This window comes from Rana temporaria, chromosome 9, assembly GCF_905171775.1.
Source record: "Rana temporaria chromosome 9, aRanTem1.1, whole genome shotgun sequence".
NCBI lineage: Eukaryota > Metazoa > Chordata > Amphibia > Anura > Ranidae > Rana > Rana temporaria.
The window spans coordinates 30,670,454-30,691,716 of record NC_053497.1 but is presented as its reverse complement, the minus strand read 5'-3'; the positions used below and the strand labels follow the sequence as shown (position 1 = coordinate 30,691,716).

The 21,263-nt window shown below is 43.1% G+C and overlaps 3 protein-coding genes across 4 annotated transcripts in view; 2 read left to right on the top strand and 1 right to left on the bottom strand.

The window, feature by feature from the left end:
• ATF6B (activating transcription factor 6 beta) overlaps positions 1 to 21,263 on the top strand; it is a 76,625-nt gene that overhangs the window by 6,591 nt on the left and 48,771 nt on the right. For both annotated transcript variants that reach the window (XM_040323057.1, XM_040323056.1), the window contains exons 3-5: positions 493 to 569; positions 647 to 722; positions 3,317 to 3,399. In XM_040323057.1, the coding sequence (XP_040178991.1) occupies positions 493 to 569; positions 647 to 722; positions 3,317 to 3,399 (236 nt within the window). The remainder of the gene's footprint in view (positions 1 to 492; positions 570 to 646; positions 723 to 3,316; positions 3,400 to 21,263) is intronic.
• LOC120913241 lies at positions 3,842 to 10,472 on the bottom strand. The gene is made up of 2 exons (XM_040323058.1): positions 9,396 to 10,472; positions 3,842 to 4,111 (listed from the first exon to the last, which is right to left on the bottom strand). The coding sequence occupies exon 1, from the start codon at positions 10,287 to 10,289 to the stop codon at positions 9,408 to 9,410; it is 882 nt and encodes a 293-aa protein (XP_040178992.1). The 5' UTR covers positions 10,290 to 10,472; the 3' UTR covers positions 3,842 to 4,111; positions 9,396 to 9,407.
• LOC120913242 (elongation factor 1-delta-like) lies at positions 13,731 to 14,691 on the top strand. The gene is given in 2 exon segments (XM_040323059.1): positions 13,731 to 14,177; positions 14,210 to 14,691. Coding segments are annotated over 2 exon segments (828 nt in total). The 5' UTR covers positions 13,731 to 13,770; the 3' UTR covers positions 14,631 to 14,691.

Below are 21,263 nucleotides of genomic sequence, written 5' to 3'. Positions count from 1 at the left end.
TCCTGTAACCCAAAATCAGCCGAGAGCACTGTCAGCTGACATCACAGAGTGGCCCCAGGCTCTGGACCATATTGTCGGTATCCACCCAGCTGTGTAATTGACAGCTGGCTCCGGGTTTTGGCTCGCAGCTGAGAGCTGAAGCCAGCTGTGCTCACCCCTCTCCAGCCTGGTGATCCAAGCAGATTTTTGGAGCAGTGATTGACAGTCACTGCTCTCTGCTTCGAGAAGACCTTTTTTTGACTGCGCTATAGCCAAAAGACAGCTACAGCGCAGGCTTACTTTGCTGGGAGGGAGTACATTGATGTCGTCCTGTAGCTACAGGTACGACCTAAGAGCTGGAAGCCGTTAACGTCACTCTGCAGATGGAAATTTGGTAAGGTACAATTCAAGAAATCACCTACAGGTGGCAGAAGATGCATTTTTTTTACCCATATTGTGAAATATGTGATAAACTGATTATTGTATAATATGTAAATAATTTTTTTCCCACAGACACAGGCCTATACAGTTATGGAGATGTGTCGGATGACTATGGGGAGCTGTTTCAGTCCGGGTTTAATTCCTTCTTGGTATGTAGTAGCTCTATCATATTCTGAAAGCCGTTTTTCTGTTTTTCTTGTCTATATCACATCTTCTGTCTCTGCAGTATGACAGCCAGATGGATGTGGAGTCATGTTCTGTGTCCTCCTCTCTGGATGAGAACCACAGTGTGAACTTGTCAGGTGAGATTAGTTATGTAATACTATTTAGACTCCACTTAGGCCCCTTTCACACTGGGGTGGTGGGGGTGTCGGCGGTAAAGCGTCACTATTTTTTAGCGGCGCTTTACTGTCGTAATTTGCGGGGGTATTCGGCAGCTAGCAGGGCGCTTTTAACCCCACACTACCGGACGGAAAACGGTTAAAACCACTTCAAAGCGCCCCTGCAGAGGCGCTTCTCCGGCGGTATAGCCGCGGTGCCCATTGATTTCAGTAGGCAGGAGGGGTAAACACACCGCTCTTTCGCCGCTCCAAAGATGCTGCTAGCAGGACTTTTTTTACCGTCCTGCTAGCGCACTGCTCCAGTGTGAAAGCCCAAGTTCACTGAAAGTACACTTGGAAGTGCAGTCGCTGTAGATCCGAGGGGGACTTTTAAAGGGGGAAAATAAAAAACAGCATTTTAGCTTGCACATGATTGGATAAAATCCGTAGAGCTTCCCCTCATTTCCGATCTACCCCTCAGATTTACAGCGACTGCACTTCCAAGTGCACTTTCAGTGCAATTTCAAGTGCCCTTTGCACTTGTAGTTTGTACTTGTAGTGCAAAGTGGATTTTCCTTTCATAAATTTTAGTAAATCAACCCCTTTGTGAAAGAGATGCTCACAGGCGTACATGTAAAATACAATGGGCCAGATTCATGTAGATCAGCGGATCTTTAGATCCGCCATATCTACCTGTTTTACGATCCGCCGGTGCAATTTAGCGAGGCTAGTGCATGATTCATAAAGCACTTACCTCGCAAATTGCACCGTCGGATCCTAACTCCCCCCGGCGGAATGCAAATTCCGCGGCTAGGGGGGTGTACAATTTAAATCAGGCGCGTTCCCGCGCCGATTTAACTGCGCATGCGCCGCCGGCGAAAAAGCCCAGTGCGCATGCTCCAAATGACGTCGCTAGGACGTCATTGTTTTCGGCGGCTAGGTTACTTACGGCCATCCGTATTCCCGACGTACTTACGCAAACGGCGTAACAAATTTAAAACTCGGCGCGGGAATGTCGGCGGCCATACTTAACATTAGCTACCCCTCATATTAGCAGGGGTAGATATCCGCCGGAAAAAGCCGAACGCAAACGACGTTGAAAAAGAGCGACGGGCGGGCGTACGGACGTGAATCGGCGGTTCTCCTCATTTGCATATGCGACGTGTAAAAAAAAAAAAGCGACGACACCTAGCGGCCGGCGGGAGATTACAGCCCAAGATTCGACTGGTGTAAGTCACTTACACCAGTCGGATCTAAGGGAGATCTATGCGGAACTGATTCTTATGAATCAGTCGCATAGCTCCGACCGTGGGATCTCACAGATCCGACCGTTGGCTCTCACAGATACGACGGCGGATCAGGAGATCCGCCGTCGTATCTCTTGATGAATATCTGTAGAGAGATTTAAAAGTCTGAGGTTTATGTAACTTTGTTCTGCAGCCATCACTCCCCATTGTACTGCTTTTGTTTTAGGGCCCTTTCACACGTACGGACCGTATGTCCGCATTTTCATCCGTCGGTTTGCGGATGAAAACGGGGCATACATGGGTCCCTATGTGATTACGGGTGTCAGCGGATGAACATCCGCTGACACCCGTAATTTGTCCGCCTCCGCAAAGATCCACATTTGCGGACGGAAGAAATCCTATTTTTCTTCCGTCTGCCGGATCGGATCGGATGAACACGGACATACAGTCCGTGTTCGTCCGATCCCCCATAGGGGAGAGCGGAGGAAACACAGGGTGTTCCCTGCACAGTGTGCGGGGACCGCCCTGTCAGCTGCCAGCTCAGCGGGGATTTTACGGAGTATCCCCACTGAGCTTTGCGGACACACGGAGCGGATCATTACTGATCCGCTCCGTGTGAAAGGGCCCTTACAGTCAAACTCTGGCCTATTTTTCAGGTCCCCATTTAAATAAAAAGAATATGAAGAGACTCACTGCAATATTTACTTCCTTTTTTGTTACCCTCCTTCAGTACCTCTTTTCAGCCACAAGATGTCCTTAGTCTTCTGGGTTGAATGATATCCAGCTCCCATGTTTTATATTCATGAGAGGGGTTCTCTAACCCCACCCCTAGTTTGCTAATTAAAACAGGCACATATTTAGTTAATCTATTGATACAAGTATAAGCTTCAGGCATGGAAAATAAAAAACAGCATTTTAGCTTGCACGTGATTGGAGAAACTAGCAGAGCTTCCCCTCATGTCAGATCTACCCCTCAGATTTACAGCGACTGCACTTCCAAGTGCACTTTCAATGCAATTTCAAGTGCCCTTTGCACTTGTAGTTTGTACTTGTAGTGCAAAGTGGATTTGCCTTTCATAAATAACCCCCCATAGTTTCTCTTCATCTACATTATGGGAATACAGTTGAATGGAATTTTAAATATACAATTAGTATAAATCTTGAAATCTATCTTTTTATCAGCTTCCTGTGCTTATATAACTTTTTCAACTTGAACATATTTGCGTCAGGACAGAAGATAGGGATGAGAATGTTTCCAGCTGACATACAAATATGTGACTACAATGATGGGAGTATTGACATGTCATTATCTGATTTCTGTCTCTTTAGATCTCTTGGTAAAGGCAGAACCACAGTCTCCCTTTTCTTCATCATCATGTGACTCCTCATCCTCCTGCGATGGCCTATACACAGTGAGTACAACCCGGGCCTGCTAAACATCAACCCTGTATATCTAAAGCTGAAACAAAGGGCAAAACAAAAAACCTTTGTGCAGTGGTTCTCCTCCCCACTGCAAGGATTAGCTGCTTGTGTTGCCAAGGCAGATGAATAAGGTGATATACCTACTAGGAGTCGACCGATTATCGGAGCGTCCCATATTAAAATGTTGCAAAGTATCAGTCAGAAACATACCAATAAAATGGTGAAAGTGTCCAATGTTGCAAGTATGTACACCTAAGTCCTACCACATCCCTAAAAAATAGACTATATGTATACACTCCGAGGAGTGTGTTTCCTCAGTGGGACTTTAAATTGGGAGGACTTGGTTAATTAAGTGACGAGACAAGTCACAAGGTATTCAAAAAATATAAATTGGTTTTATTGACAAAAAAAATATATATATATATATATTAATAAAATTTTACATTATTGGTAGTAAAGGCTACACTACACATTGGAACGCATCCAAGAGATCAAAGGGCATAACAGGAGGGGACAGCACAAAGTGGGAGGCAAACAATTCTTATGTTGAGAATGCTGACAACACAGACAAAAAAGATGATGCAGAGCCCAGTTCTGTCTATAAGGTGAAGACAGATAACCCAACGTTTTAACGTTTCGAGGCGTCTTAATAGGACCTCTTCTTCAGGGGTGAGGGATTGCGGTGTACATTGACAGCAAGATCTATATATAAAGAACAAAATACAGACAAGAAAGAACAGAAAAAAAGAAAAAAAATGATCGTAAAAATGCATACACGGTATAAAGTTTAACAACCTATTGCTCTCTATGCACAGAATGCAACATGACCATACATATGGGGGGAAAGGTAAGGATATATAATATTGTCACATGAATAGCAAATACTGATCGTTTTATGTATTTATGCGTATTCTCAAGTGGGAAAAATATACGATAATAAGTTGCCGATTAAAAAGCAGAGGCGTCCGGGCTCACACAAAGGATTAAACCAAGGAACCTGGACCTCCACTAGAGCATGTAACCTGAAAAATTGGGACAGAAAGAACCGCTTTAAGCAAAAAGTCGCTAAAATCGCATGACACAGCAACTGGAGGACAAAGGCACAGAGGGCGGCAAGAACGCAGGAACATACCTCTGTGTGCGCAGATGGTTAAGCGCATCAGGTGGCATGCATGATGACGCAGTCCCCTACAGCTGGCTAGTACCTATCAACAAAGATGGACATGTGGGGTCACTCAAAGTTCAACTAAGATATGATTTCCATAATTTGCACCCAGTTGTGTGAAAATATATACCTACAATATTAGGGAGCAGATGGAAGAGGGAAGGTAGTTCATCTGAGACCTCATTATCGTGCTCCGAGCTACACCTGCCTAATTTTACACGATTGGTTCTTTTTTCTTTTCTCTTTTAGCTCTTTTAGGAGGGGAGCAGGAAAGACCCCGAATCACATAAGAGAATCTATATGAATAAATAAATGGTATCCAAGCATCAGAAAAATAAAAATATTTGTACTAGGTAGCAATGTACTGGGAGAAAGGGAAAGTTAAAAGTAACTGACCTTGTCTGTATGAACCAATACAGAAAAGAAGGGGAGCGATCAGCTGATATACAGCTGAAGCACAGAATCCGCTGACTAGAAGGTATATCTAGGAGGGGATTGCTGGCATAAGACTGTGAATACAGAAAAGAGAACCAAATAAATGTGTAGCCCTCCTGTATGGTGAATAATAAAAATCCACCAATCCCATTATTGAAGCTCCTTTAAAAGTACGAGAAAACTTACCCGCCGACCGATAGTCACAGGCGTACCCCGACTGCAGCGTCAGATAGCTTTTAAGTAAAAAGTACCTTGCTTTATATAGGGCTGTGGAGTAATTAATTGTATGCAGACCAGGTGTGAGTGGGAACCAGCTCATGTGTGGGAGGGGACTTACGTCATACAGCTGCATAAAAAAAAAAAACGCCCCCCCATGTGTAATGGCGCGCTATTCCCCCCCCAGACGCTGAAAGGCCACCGAGATAACGAATGCGACAAGCTCAAAAAGAGCCGTCGCACCTCTGTGATGTCACATGCTGCGCCGGGAAATGACGCCGCGTGTCAAAAACCCGCGACACAGAGAAGACTAGAGGGGCACGGCCATACATAGCATGGCAATCGCCACCTCCATCCATAAACAGGAACCAGCACGTACAAACACGCCAGGGTCTTACCTGCACCGAGTGACAGCGGCCTCCAGCGGTATAATGCAAAAAAGCGGATCTGAACCCAGTGGTTCGTCCCTGCACAAAAATGGTGCAAAGAAATATACAGAAAGATACAAAAGGGGTTACAAAGCCGGGCAACATCTAGTATATCCGTTACATAATATCACCAAATTTGATGGCTGTAGAACTATCCTCCCCATAGATCAGGGATATGCAATTAGCGGACCTCCAGATGTTGCAAAACTACAATTCCCATCATGCCTCTGCCTTTGGGTGTCATGCTTGTGGCTGTCAGAGTCTTGCTATGCCTCATGGGACTTGTAGTTCTGCAACAGCTGGAGGTCCGCTAATTGCATATCCCTGCCATAGATCATTACATATACATCCATGTTGTTAACCCTTTGGCATAAAGTGAGAGCTACTAGTAGCAGTATTCTCCAAGATTTTTGTGCTTGGAGACTGATTACCATACATTGTATGAAACTAAAACGTACCTCTATAAGAGGTAAGAGGTAAAACAAATGGGAAACATTCCTTGGCAAATTTCACGTATATTCCTTTCTCCTCAACCACTCTATAATAGAGGGAGGGAGGAGAGGGATAAATGTAGAGAAAAGAAATAGAATATTCCAACATGGAAAATATATTGGCATGAGATAATGTTTGAGAAAAAATAAAAATCACAAGGGAGATGTAACTAAGGGGGTTCCCATTCAGAACCCCAGAAGCAAACCCTTCCAAAAAAGGCCTATAGAATATGCATCCATTAAGGCCTGAGGGTCGAGTGGCATTTAGATGGAATATCCACCTCTGTTCCAACTGTAGCAACATTGTATTGGTATCACCTCCTCTAGGGTTAGTATGTACTCTGTCCAGAATAATAAAAGAGATTTTTGGTGGCATCCCATTATGAAAGTTGGTCACATGCCCCCAATGGGTGGTCGGAGTTACAAGCCTTCATACATAAAAGATGTCTATATGCATTTTGCCAAAACCGTTGAATTGTTTTACCAATGTAGAAACACGAACATTCGCAGAGGGGCAGACTACTGCCGTGGTTTGACAATTTGCGTAATGTTTAGGGAGGTACTTTTCTCCATTGGGTAACACCCAATTTCGAGACTCGTTCATGAATCTACAGTATTTGCAACCACCACAGGTAAAAGTGCCTGGGTAATTGCAAGAAAAGCCTTTTCCCAAGTTTTTGAATTCACTGGAAACCAAATGATCCCGAAGGGACCGTGCCCTCTTGAAAGTGAAGGAGGGGTCCTTCGTTACATATGGGCCAATAGCTGGATCCATAGTAAGAAGATGCCAGTACCTTTTGGTAATTTGTTTGATAGCTGCATGTTGGTTAGAAAATTTTGTAATGATTGATATGGAGTTCTTTTTCAACTTTTTAGATGCTGGGTTAAACAGTAGATCGTTTCGAGTTCTTTTAATTGCTCTCTTGTATGCCTTTTTTAAGGTACATTGGGAATAATCCTGTCTCGACAATCTTTCGCGCAGCAGGTCTGCTTCCTGTTTAAATATCTTATCATCCGTACAGTTTCTTCGTATCCTGAGATACTGACTGTAAGGAATGGAAGATATAAGGTCCTTTGGATGGAAACTGCTGGCATGAAGAATGTTATTGCCAGCAGTTTGCTTCCTGTACAGGCTGCTGCTCAGACATCCTTTTTCATCTTTATGAACGGTGATGTCAAGGAAGTTTATGGACGACTCATTCCAATTCATAGTGAACTTTAAATTAAAGTCATTATGATTTAAGTGTGTGAGGAAGTCCTCAAGTTGTTCAGAGGGGCCCTCCTTCACTAGCAGTACGTCATCGATGTAACAATACCAGATTTTTACATGTTGCATGAACGGGGCAAGGTCAAAAGACTGCCTAATCATGGTCTCCCACTCCCCCAGGTACAGGTTGGCGTACGATGGGACACACAAGGTCCCCATCGCAACACCCTGCACCTGGAGGTAGTGGGAGCCGTTAAACATAAAGTGATTGTGATGTAGGATGAAATCCAATGCCTTCAAGAGAAAGTCATTGGTTTTCTGGTCGAATCGAATGTCATGAGACAAAATGCGACTAATGCAGCTAAGGCCCTTACTGTGAGGAATAGAACTTGGTTAAGGTGTTTAGTGTTTAAGCCTGATCCACTAAATCATAAAATTGTTGGTTAACCACTTGAGGACTGCCTCCTGCACATATACGTCGGCAGAATGGCACGGCTGGGCACAAGCACGTACAGGTACGTCCTCTTTACGTGCCCAGCCGTGGGTCGCGGGCGCGCGCCCGCGACCCGGTCCGAAGCTCCGTGACCCGATCGCCGCTGGAGTCCCGCGATCGGTCCCCGGAGCTGAAGAATGGGGAAAGCTGTGTGTAAACACAGCTTCCCCGTTCTTCACTGTGGCGCCGTCATCGATCGTGTGTTCCCTTATATAGGGAACCACAATCAATGACGTCACACCTACAGCCACACCCCCCTACAGTTAGAAACACAGATGAGGTCACACTTAACCTTTTCAACGCCCCCTTGTGGTTAACTCCCAAACTGCAATTGTCAGTGGTTAATGGTCCAAAAAATGTGTCAAAATTGTCCGAAGTGTCCGCCATAATGTCGCAGTTACGAAAAAAAACACTGATCGCCGCCATTAGTAGTAAAAAAAATGTTTTTCTATAAAAATGCAATAAAACTATCCCCTATTTTGTAAACGCTATAAATTTTGCGCAAACCAATTGATAAACGCTTATTGCGATTTTTTTTTTTTTACCAAAAATAGGTAGAAGAATATGTATCGGCCTTAACTGAGGAAAAAAATGTTTTTATATGTTTTTGGGGGATATTTATTATAGCAAAAAGTAAAAAAAATTGAATTTTTTTCAAAATTGTCGCTCTATTTTTGTTTATAGCGCAAAAAATTAAAACCGCAGAGGTGATCAAATACCACCAAAAGAAAGCTCTATTTGTGGGAAAAAAAGACACCAATTTTTTTTGGGAGCCACGTCGTACGACCGCACAATTGTCAGTTAAATCGACGCAGTGCCGAATCGCAAAAACTGGCCAGGTCCTTTACCTGCCTAAAGGTCCGGGTCTTAAGTGGTTAAAAGCAGATATTTTGCTTACATAGATGTTTTTATCCCAATCCTTGTTTGATAGAATCTTCTCACACATCCCAGTATAGAAATTGTTGTCCATAATCACGATATTTCCCCCCTTGTCTGAGGGTTTTATCGTGATTTGGGAATTTTCGCTTAGTGCTTTCGGGGGCCTGCCTTTCAGATTCCAGCAAGTTGTCATTACCACGATCGAATCCTCTTAATTTACATATATCTCCGCCGTCTAGTCTTACAAAGGCTAGAACGTTGGAGTTATTATTGAGTGCAGGAAATTTGTCAGATTTCTTCTTATAAGTAGGTGGTGGCGGTAACTCCGACTGATCAAAGCGACCCAGTAGTTGGCCGAGGTCTACTTGATCGATCAGATCAGGCGTCTCATTTTCTTCCAACAAACTAACTAGAGCATCAAGTGCTTTTAATTCAAGTGATTCAAAATTTGGTTGCAAGGGTTTTTTTTTGGAATACATTTGTTTTAGAATTAGTTTACGTGCAAAAAGTTGTACATATTTGATTATGTCAAATTTGTTGAAATCCTGGTTCGGACAGAAGCTCAGACCTCTAGCAAGCACTGCATATTCAGAACCAGATAATATGTACAAGGATACATTAATTACATTGAGATCAGTAGTAATCTGAACATTGTCAGAAAAGGGTGCTTACCCCATCCTGATTTCACGATGCTTCCGTGTTGGGGTTTCCTTGGCTGGGGCCTGCTTCATGCACCTCAGTAGTGGTGGGTATTTTGCCATCAGTTGACATTAGTCTAGGAAAAAAGGAATTCACATCCTGGTTAGAGGACATTTCGTCCTGGGTAGCATGTTGGGTAGAGTTCCCTTGTGCGATTCGAGTAGAAACTGGATTACGAGAATCCAAAATATGTTTTTTATTGGGGTTCTCAATAGAACCATTGGGATCATTTGATTTTCTTTTGCTCTTCCAGGATCTCTTCGGCCTTATCCATCTCCTAGGGGGGACGGAGGAGGCAAAGGAGGCATCTGAGAGCACCTGTGGGTTCATCCTACCCTGCTGGTTTTTCCAATTGTAGGCTTTTTGTTCTGAGAATTCTCCTTGATCTCTGAGGAGTTTCTTCTGTTTTCTTATCAAAATATCGTTATTAAATTGTTTGAGATGTTCATTAAGCTCCTCGTCCAGTTTTTTGAAAAAGTCATGATTGCTATGGGATTTCAACTGTGCGAACAGAGGTTCTAGTTCTTTATCTATCTTTTGAATAGTTCTCTGGTATTCTTCTATAAGGAGGGACATCATCCCTGCAGAACATTTTTGGAGATTAGCTTCCCATGCCTCTTTGAAACATGGATCGATATTCTCCATTGTAGGAAAAATTTGGATTCTGAGTTCATACGGATTAATCTTATTCTTTAAATAATGCTCAAAAGAATAAATATACCAATGATTAAGGGATTTCTTTTCTAATAATTTGCGTAATGAGAAGAATATAGAAAAAAGTTCTGTGTCTTTTTGTTCTTTCTGACTGAAATTCTGATATGCACCCGACATTGCGCTGACCCAATTATTGCCCTCATAGTTGGTCATCCTGGATGCGTTCAAAGTATGGCCTTACAAAAAGTATATGTATATATATATATATATATATATATATATATATAGGGTAAACTTGCAAGGATGAACACCTAAAAAGAGGAGATGGGTATTTGCTACCCTGGAACCAAAGAAATGGTGAAGGTGTCCAATGTTGCAAGTATGTACACCTAAGTCCTACCACATCCCTAGAAAATAGGGGTGTGTTTCCTCAGTGGGACTTTAAATTGTGAGGACTTGGTTAATTAAGTGACGAGACAAGTCACAAGGTATTCAAAAAATATAAATTGGTTTTATTGACAAAAAGAAAAAATATATATATATATATATTATATATATATATATGGAAAATGTTACATTATTGGTAGTAAAGGCTACACTACACATTGGAACGCATCCAAGAGATCAAAGGGCATAACAGGAGGGGACAGCACAAAGTGGGAGGCAAACAATTTTTATGTTGAGAACACTGACAACACATAAACAGACAAAAAAGATGATGCAGAGCCCAGTTCTGTCTATAGGGTCAAGACAGACAACCCAACGTTTTAACGTTTCGAGGCATCTTAATAGGACCTCTTCTTCAGGGGTGAGGGATTGCGGTGTACGTTGACAGCAAGATCTATATATAAAGAACAAAATACAGACAAGAAAGAACAGAAAAAAAATAAAAATAAAATAAATGATCGTAAAAATGCATACACGGTATAAAGTTTAACAACCTATTGCTCTCTATGCACAGAATGCAACATGACCATACATATGGGGGGAAAGGTAAGGATATATAATATTGTCACATGAATAGCAAATACTGACCGTTTTATGTATTTATGCGTATTCTCACGTGGGAAAAATATATGATAATAAGTTGCCGATTAAAAAGCCGAGGCGTCCGGGCTCACACAAAGGATTAAACCAAGGAACCTGGACCTCCACTAGAGCATGTAACCTGAAAAATTGGGACAGAAAGAACGGCTTTAAGCGAAAAGTCTCTAAAATCGCATGACACAGCAACTGGAGGACAAAGGCACAGAGGGCGGCAAGAACGCAGGAACATACCTCTGTGTGCGCAGATGGTTAAGCGCTTCAGGTGGCATGCATGATGACGCAGTCCCCTACAGCTGGCTAGTACCTATCAACAAAGATGGACATGTGGGGTCACCCAAAGTTCAACTAAGATATGATTTCCATAATTTGCACCCAGTTGTGTGAAAATATATACCTACAATATTAGGGAGCAGATGGAAGAGGGAAGGTAGTTCATCTGAGACCTCCTTATCATGCTCAGAGCTACACCCGCCTAATTTTACACGATTGGTTCTTTTTTCTTTTCTCTTTTAGCTCTTTTAGGAGGGGAGCAGGAAAGACCCCGAATCACATAAGAGAATCTATATGAATAAATAAATTGTATCCAAGCATCATAAAAATAAAAATATTTGTACTAGGTAGCAATGTACTGGGAGAAAGGGAAAGTTAAAAGTAACTGACCTTGTCTGTATGAACCAATACAGAAAAGAAGGGGAGCGATCAGCAGATATACAGCTAAAACACAGAATCCGCTGGCTAGAAGGTATTGTAAGGGTCCTTCGCCCGGGTGCACCCCTGATTTGTTCTGTGTGTGAACCTTCGGCTAGCCGGACAATCACAAAGGACCAATACACAGTGATGGGTTCAAAATGATTGTGTTTTGACATCGTAGACAATGTATAACCTTAAACCACAACATTTCCCTGTACCTCCCAAAACCTCCCCTTAGCTTAACACCCTCCCAACACCCAATTGCCCAATCAATTAATGAGTTTACCAAATCTACCCCGATACATACAAGGTTAAACCGAGTACAAAGTACAGAAAAAGCATGTCACATTTGTGACGCAAACAATAGCTAATAACATAAACACATCTACCACAATTCTTGCTATAGCAAATGTCATCTCTTTTAGCCCAGGATGTGTGGCCTAAAGTTGCCAGGTGTTTGTACATTTTGCATACAGCTAAGCATACACCTAGCTGTATGCACCTCAGACAGTGCTATCTTCATATAAACTTGTGGTCACATAACATCTGCAAAACATCTCTCACTCGTTTAAGATACCTTTGAAAGACTATACCAGTGATTTTCCTATTTACAGAGGAACTCTAACTATTGCTCTTTGATCATATGAAATTGTAAATTTCATGAGATCATTCCTGATACCAATTGTCTTGTTTCAATATGGCCATTTTGAAGGCCTCCTCATCTTCCTTCTTGCTCGGCTTAAACATTGTGTTTGGTGACATCCTTCCCATGGTCTTTCCCACTCCCCAAATAGCGAACTTAACCGGTTAACGCCCGCCCACTGTATATATACGTCCTGTTTTTAAAGATGAATATCTCGGTAACGGCAGCAGCTGCTGCCACAACCGAGATATCCATCTCTTCAGTGGGCGGGCGTGTAAATGATAACGGTGGTCTCCGTGGCAGATACGCCGCGAGATCGGCGTTATCGGTGGCGGAAGAGGGCCCCCCCTCCCGCCGCTCTACCGCGCCCTCCGCCGCTTACGGGAGCCGTCGGTAGCGGCGGAGGCGATCGGGTGCTGCTGCCTGATCAGTGAGGACTCGAGTGAGGGGAAGATGGCCCCCACCCGTCCTCATAGCTTTGCTGGGCGGAAGTGACGTCAAAACGTCAGTCCCGCCCAGCGTCTTAAAGAGACAATTTTTTTGTTGTCATTTTTTTAAATGACAAAATTTCCATTTTTTTTTTTATTTTTTTTTGCATTTAAGTCTAAATATGAGATCTGAGGTCTTTTTGACGTCAGATCTCATATTTAAGAGGACCTGTCATGCTTTTTTCTATTACAAGGGATGTTTACATTCCTTGTAATAGGAATAAAAGTGATACATTTTTTTTATTTTTTATTTCAGTGTAAAAAATTCTAAAATCAATAAAAATAAATAAGAAAACAAAAACCATTTTTTTTTAAAGCGCCCCGTCCCGACGAGCTCGCGTGCAGAAGCGAACGCATACGCGAGTAGCGCCGGCATATGAAAACGGTGTTCAAACCACACAAGTGAGGTATCGTCGCGATCGTTAGAGCGAGAGCAATAATTCTAGCCCTAGACCTACTCTGTAGCTCAAAAAATGCAACGTATAGAATTTTTTAAACGTCGCCTATCGAGATTTTTAAGGGTAAAAGTTTGACGCCATGCCACGAGCGGGCGCAATTTTTAAGTGTGACATGTTGGGTATCATTTTACTCGGCGTAACATTATCTTTCACAATATGTAAAAAAATTGGGCCAAATTTATTGTTGTCTTATTTTTTAATTTAAAAAAGTGATTTTTTTTCCAAAAAAAGTGCGCTTGTAAGACCGCTGCGCAAATACGGTGTGACAAAAAGTATTGCAATGACTGCCATTTTATTCTCTAGGGTGTTAGAAAAAAAAATCCTTCCCTCCCGCTCTCTCTCGTGATACAGCCGTGTCTCCGGGAAAAATGGCAGCTTCTTGCTTGAGCACAGAGAAGATCTGGTTTGACAAATACAAGTATGACGACGCCGAGAGACAGTATTATGAAGACCTGAGCAATGCCGGAACCAACGCTCACATCCAGACACAGCAGGAGGACGGAGCAAGCACAATCCTCAGGGACATTGCCAGAGCCAGGGAGAATATCCAGAAATCGCTCGCCGGAAGCACAGCCGCAGCCCCCAACAGCAATGGAGACAGCGGTGACCTCCAGGACCGGGTCGCCAATCTAGAACACGAGAACCAGCATTTACATAAAGTGGTGAAGGATCTGCAGCTCGCCATCTCCAAGCTGGAAAGCCGGATCGGTGTGCTGGAGAAAAATGCTACCTCAGAAATGTGGAAATAAGATATCCGGCTGTGTGCAACTTGCCAGTCCCAGAACCCAACAGAGCTTAACCTCCCAGACCGGCTCCTGAACTCAAGAAAGAGGAAGAGGATGACGACGATGATATTGACTTGTTCGGCAGCGATGATGAGGAAGATGCAGAAGCTGAGAGAATCAGAGAAGAGAGACTAAAGCAGTATGCAGAGAAGAAATCCAAGAAGCCGGGACTCATCGCCAAGTCCTCCATCCTGCTGGACGTGAAACCATGGGATGATGAGACGGACATGGCGAAGTTGGAGGAATGCGTTCGCACTGTTCAGATGGACGGTCTGCTCTGGGGCTCCTCCAAGCTGGTTCCTGTGGGCTACGGCATCAAGAAGCTGCAGATACAGTGCGCGGTGGAAGATGACAAAGTGGGCACCGATCTCCTGGAGGAGGAGATCACCAAGTTTGAAGACTATGTGCAGAGCGTGGACATTGCAGCATTCAACAAAATCTAACATAACCTAAAGGCTGGACTGATCAACAATAAACGGCAATGAAACCTCAAAAAAAAAAAAATATATAATGTTTGGGGGTTTTAAGTAATTTTATACCAAAAAAAAATGTTTTAGTCTCGTAAACACCGAATCTGAAAAACAGGCTTGGGGCTTAAGTGGTTAATGATCACCAGTCCTGGAAACACTGCTATCAGAGATCCAAAAAGCGATGATCTCCACCACCACACAGTCACTGTGTCTAGAGTGATTGTGCTGAAATCAGAAACTGTCAGAGATCAGACCAGTGCGGCCACTCCACCAAACATTCAGATGTTCACAAGGCATATGTAATAAAGGGAGAGAGAAAAAACGACATAGCATAATACTGCATATGCAAAGGAAACCAGGTGTGGTGGTGGAGATCATAGCTTTTTGGATCTCTGATAGCAGTGTTTCCAGGACTGGTGATCATTAACATGAACTGTTAACCCTTGATTTACCATCAGGATTACCATCCCCACGTAGTGCTGATGCAACTCATCACATAATTAGTTGATTTTAGCGCACATATATAAATATATATTGTAGGGTGAGAGGTCACCTGTGGTTACCTGTAATCACCTGTAAGTTCCTATTCTGTTTTGCTATCTTTGCTCTGGGTGCGAGGAGTCCTACGATCGATCGGGTAATCAGCAAGACACTAACACGAGTATCATGTAGCAAGATTACAATTTATTATTAGATCCTGCCCGGTTTTATTGTCTGTGCATGGGAGGCACCCCTTCGTGGAACAACCAATCATATTACAGTATCTTACAGTATACTTTTGTACAAGGTTTGCCTGGAGACAGATATAAAATAGAAATTTGCCTAGAGATAATTGTACGTGACAGATAAAAATATATATTTTAATTATATTACCAAAGTCTATCTTATGTCCATAACTGTCCATAATATTTTCACACATTTCTGCAAAATATTAGCAAATTCATGTCTTTAGAACGCCTGTGGTTTCGTTTTGCTCTTACCCACAAACTTTTAAGTTTCCTGTTTAACTTATGCAGTTCAAGCCTTTGCATGTCATTTAAAAGTTGATAAGAGTATATCTGTACTAAGCAAAATGAGAATATATATTTTAATATAAAGATGATATGATATCATAAAGTAAGCAAATGTCTGTAAAATATTAGCCAGTATTTCACACTTTGATAAGAATGTTTCACACATTCTGCAGAATGTGTGCTTTTAAGTTTCCTATCCACTCAGCCTCTATATGCTTTTACAAGCGAGTAAAGAATGTGTAATATAACAGTTTAAAAAGAATTTAAGTTTGATAGGAAAATAAAGGCTATTACCCTCCTGTTCTTATATCAGACCAGACCACCCAAAACAAAGAGTAACCCCACTTTCCTTTCATATATCATCATCAAGAATGCTATAATCATCAAGATTACTGTTCCTGCTTTCTTGAAGAAATCGAATATGTATCAAGCCTAATAAGAGCCATTGCTGTACCGCCTGGTAGGATGCTCATATAGAATTTCTCCCATGAACTAGTCAGTGCTCTTCTATATCTTCCCCTATCGTGATATGTGAGCACCCCTGAAGCTGGTCCCATGCTCACGTGCCCTCCTGATTCAGTACTCATATAGGGGAACAATCTAACTATGGTGCATCACCCGGCTGATTCTTCTCCCTTGGGGAAAGGTATGGTAGTGTAGCGCTACCCCCTCAGGAGCCGCTGGTTGTTTTTGGGATCGGCGAATTAAGTTACCTCTAATCGTTGTCTAGGGTGATAGCAGTGAGTAGAGCAGTAAACGAATGTCCAATCAGCGAAATAGGTTTTCTAAATGCTTTATTTCTCGGTCCAACGCGACCAACATCAACATGAGGTAGGACAGGAAAGGTTGATCAGGTAAGAAAACCTTGCAGTATCAGGCTTGGATAGAAGACGAGCAATCCTGCTCTCAGTAGTAGTAGATACAGTTCGTCGCCACTCCAGCCAGAGTGGGTGAAGTGCCCTCGGACAGACCCCTGCCACAGGCCTGGCAGCCAAAGTGTCACTTTAAGGATGCTGGGAGGAGCAGGTCTCTGCCACAGACCTGGCTCTGAGGGAGCCTCTGGCACAGGCCTAGAACTTGGATGCTTGGATGAGCTAAATGGTTGAGCGTACCCTCCCAGTAAATTTGCGCTAGGGTCACCGGTTGACAGTGGAAGTGTACCTGTCAATGTCCCGGTCACCAGATCCCCAATGGTTCGTTCAAGCCCTTTTGGATAACCTGCCTCCGGGTTTTCCTCAAGCCGATCCCCCACCGAACGGCATACAGCTTGGGATCTCCTCAGTAGAAGTGGGGACCCAGTAAGTCACTGGGGCCCCTCTGTGGCATCAGTTGCTCCAGGCCAGGAGGGCCCAGAGTCAGGAACTCCGCTTTGTGCGCGACCCCAGGCCAGGTAGGCCATAGTGATGGGGCCCACGATGTGTGCACACCCTAAAGGTGGGTGCCGCACACGGAACCAGGAACCCGCGAAGAACCAAGAACAACGGCCTCCGCCACAGAAATGCTCCTCCCCAGCATGCCCCGTGAGGGAAAACTCCTCTAATTGGCTGCTGAGGAAAAGCGGCTCTGCCTGGACCTTTCTGGCATAAGACTGTGAATACAGAAAAGAGAACCAAATAAATGTGTAGCCCTCCTGTATGATGAATAATAAAAATCCATCAATCCCATTATTGAAGCTCCTTTAAAAGTACGAGAAAACTTACCCGCCGACCGATAGTCACAGGCGTACCCTGACTGCAGGGTCCTCCAGTTGCTGTGTCATGCGACTTTTCGCTGAAAGCGGTTCTTTCTGTCCCAATTTTTCAGGTTACATGCTCTAGTGGAGGTCCAGGTTCCTTGGTTTAATCCTTTGTGTGAGCCCGGACGCCTCTGCTTTTTAATCGGCAACTTATTATCATATATTTTTCCCACTTGAGAATACGCATAAATACATAAAACGGTCAGTATTTGCTATTCATGTGACAATATTATATATCCTTACCTTTCCCCCCATATGTATGGTCATGTTGCATTCTGTGCATAGAGAGCAATAGGTTGTTAAACTTTTATACCGTGTATATATTTTTACGATCATTTATTATTATTATTTTTTTTTCCTGTTCTTTCTTGTCTGTATTTTGTTCTTTATATATAGATCTTTCTGTCAACGTACACCGCAATCCCTCTCCCCTGAAGAAGAGGTCCTATTAAGACACCTCGAAAAAGTTAAAACGTTGGGTTATCTGTCTTCACCCTATAGACAGACATCTTTTTTGTCTGTTTATGTGTTGTCAGTGTTCTCAACATTATAATTGTTTGCCTCCCACTTTGTGCTGTCCCCTCCTGTTATGCCCTTTGATCTCTTGGATGCGTTCCAATGTGTAGTGTAGCCTTTACTACCAATAATGCAAAATTTTCCATACATATATATATATTTTTTGTCAATAAAACCAATTTATATTTTTTGAATACCTTGTGACTTGTCTCGTCACTTAATTAACCAAGTCCTCCCAATTTAAAGTCCCAGTGAGGAAACACGCTCCTCTGAGTGTATATACAGATAGAAACATACCAATATTGCTTCAAGGGGTAGTACAGGGGTGATGCCTGTTAGGGAGGACACTCGGCTTTCTTGTAACAACAACTGATGCGGCCAAGCAGCCACTCTTACAAGCAGCGGGAGGGGACATCCCTGTCCCCCCCTCCCGCTGCTCCGCCTGGATCTCTTGTCCCACCAGGAGGCCCAATCGACTTGCTGGCCAGAGACCCGAACAAAGCTGGAATCGGCATTGATTGGGTCTCGGATCTAGTAACCCCGACACAATGTCATTACATCACTTCCGGATTACTGCCATCCTAAAGGCACCAGTAGAAAGTATTCAAAAAGGTCGATCATGGTGTTTTGAATACTTTTAAGAGCTGTGACTCGGCTTGGGTGCCCCCATAGCAATCTGCTTGCTCTGGGGGCACTGAACAGGAGGGAGGGGCCAGGATCACAAAAGAGGGACCCGAGAAGAGAAGGATCTGGGCTGCTCTGTGCAAATCCACTACAACTGAGCAGGTAAGTATAACATGTTTGTTATTTTATAGGAACAAAATAAGAATTTACAATCCCTTTTAAAGGGGTTGTAAAGGTTTGTTTATTTTCTAAATAGGTTCCTTTAAGCTAGTGCATTGTTGGTTAACTTACCTTTTCCCTTCGATTTCCCTTCTAAATTTTTTTTTCTTTGACTGAATTTCTCACTTCCTGTTCCTCCTCAGTAAGCTTGCCCCCATCATCTGAGACGTTCTGGCTGGGGGGTTAGTCAGCGTGCTTGCCCTCTCCCTTGGGACTACATTCCTGCGGGGAGACGCTGTGAACACAGAGATGTAGTCCCAAGGGAGGGGGCGAGCACGCTGACTAACCCCTGCCAGAACGGCTCGGATGATGGGGGCAAGCTTACTGAGGAGGAACAGGAAGTGAGAAATTCAGACGAAGAAAAAAAACATTTAGAAGGGAAATGGAAGGAAAAGGTAGGAGAACCAACAATGCACTAGCTTAAAGGAACCTATTTAGAAAATAAAAAAACAAACTTTTACAACCCCTTTAAGGATAGTGTAGTTAGGCCAGTGTGCCCCCTGTTTGCTTTATGCACACAGCCTTAGCTTCCAGTTACAAGTGATTTAGTACTAGGCTGAGAAAGAAGTAGCAACTGGAAAGAAAAAAAAATCCAACACACCCAGAACTGGCAATTTTTTTTTCTATTGCCTTAAAGTATGAAATTAATTTATTTAAATCACTGAACAGAGGGATACATAGGATGCAAAAATCACTACTGTAACTATTATATTTATCAATAAAAACGTGTTATTTGGTTTAGTGACAGCGACTCTTTTGTGTCTATTTATTAGCCTATAATAAAAAACATAGACATCAAATGTATCATAACACAGGATTTATATAGAGCCAGCAGTTTGCACAGCGCTTTACAAAATGAAAGCAGACAGTACAGTTACATTACAATCCAATGTAAAAGGAATGTATAAAAACCCAAAAATGGTTTAGAAAGCCCAATTTGTTATAGAGTTCTGATCAAGTAAACAAACGCAAACTGATGCTGGTCACAAAAGGGTTAATAAGCATTTTGGTAATACACCCGGATCCTGATCCGCTCCCATGTCAAACTAACCTTCCTTTAGTTCTAAACACATACCGGTACAATTAATCCAATTGTTTGTGGATCACAGTCACGAGTGACCTTGTGTTCTAGTACTGACGATCCCAGTCACAGCGTGGCTCCTAGGTGCTGGTTGTTGTCACTTTTAGGCTCCATTCACATTAGCTCGTCTCCAGAGTTGCACGGTTTCCTGTGTGATTTTTGAGCGACTTTGAAGCACCTTTTGTTGCGATTTGAATCCAACTTTACATTTTTGTGATCAAAGTCGCATTTAAAGTTGCACCAAAGTAGTGCGGGCACCTTTTCAAAGTCATTGAGACTTTAAGTTGCACCAATTTGAATAGGTGCCATTGAAAAGAATAGGGTGTGACTTGTCTTGTGACTTTGATGTCCAAAATTGCATGACAAATCGCACAAGTGTGAATAGAGCCTAACTGTGTAATTATCATACATTTTTTATTACTAGTGAAAACCACATGCTATACCTTAACTTTATTGTAAAGGTTTTTTTTTTTTTTTTTTAATAACAAACCTGTTATACAAACCTGCTCTATGCAAGGATTTTGCACAGAGCAGCCCCGATCCTCTTCTTCTGGGGTGCCCCGGCTGTGCTCCTGGCCCCTCCTCTTCATCGGATTCCCTCACGGAGAGTCGCTTTTCGTGGGGGCACCCATGCAGGCGCTCACGAGTCCCGCTGCTGCGTCCATTGACAAAGACTGCAGGATTCGGCCCCGCCCCCTGCTCTCCTATCACTGGATTTGATTGACAGCAGCAGGAGAGTCAGCGGGAACCTTAGAAGGGGAGGATAAGGCCTTCTCTTTGAAAAAAACATTGCACAGAGCAGGTAAATATGACATGTTTATTATATATATATATATATATATATATATATAAAAAAATAGGTTTACAATCACTTCAAGATGAACCTTCACTATATAGTTATTATATTAACAAGGTCAAATGTATGGTTTACCCACTTAGGGGTTGGTATTCATCCACAAAAGAACTGTAGCACTTAACTCCTTTCTTCCCAGGTAATAGATATAAGCCATAAAAAAGCCAAATTATATACCGTATTTATTGGGGTATAGCGCGCTCCCGCGTATAGCGCACACCCCTAAAGTTGGCCCGGAATTCCTGTGGAAAAAAGGATTATGTACTTACAGTTTTGGTGTCTTGCGCGGCGTCCATCGGCGGCCTCGTCGGGTCCGGCGTCTGTCTGCGGCTTCGGGTGTCCTCTTCGTCGGGTCCGGTGTCCTTCTGTGGCGTCCTCCTTGCTCGTTTCCCGCTTTCCCGCGCCGAGTTTGAATACTGCGCCGGCATATACCGAGCGCAGTACACTCGGGCAGGCTCGGCTAGTGTCACACTCATGTCCTGTACGTCCAGGACGTGAGCGCGGGAGGAGCCGAGACTGCCCGACTATACACGAGTGTACTGCGCTCGGTATATGTCGGCGCAGT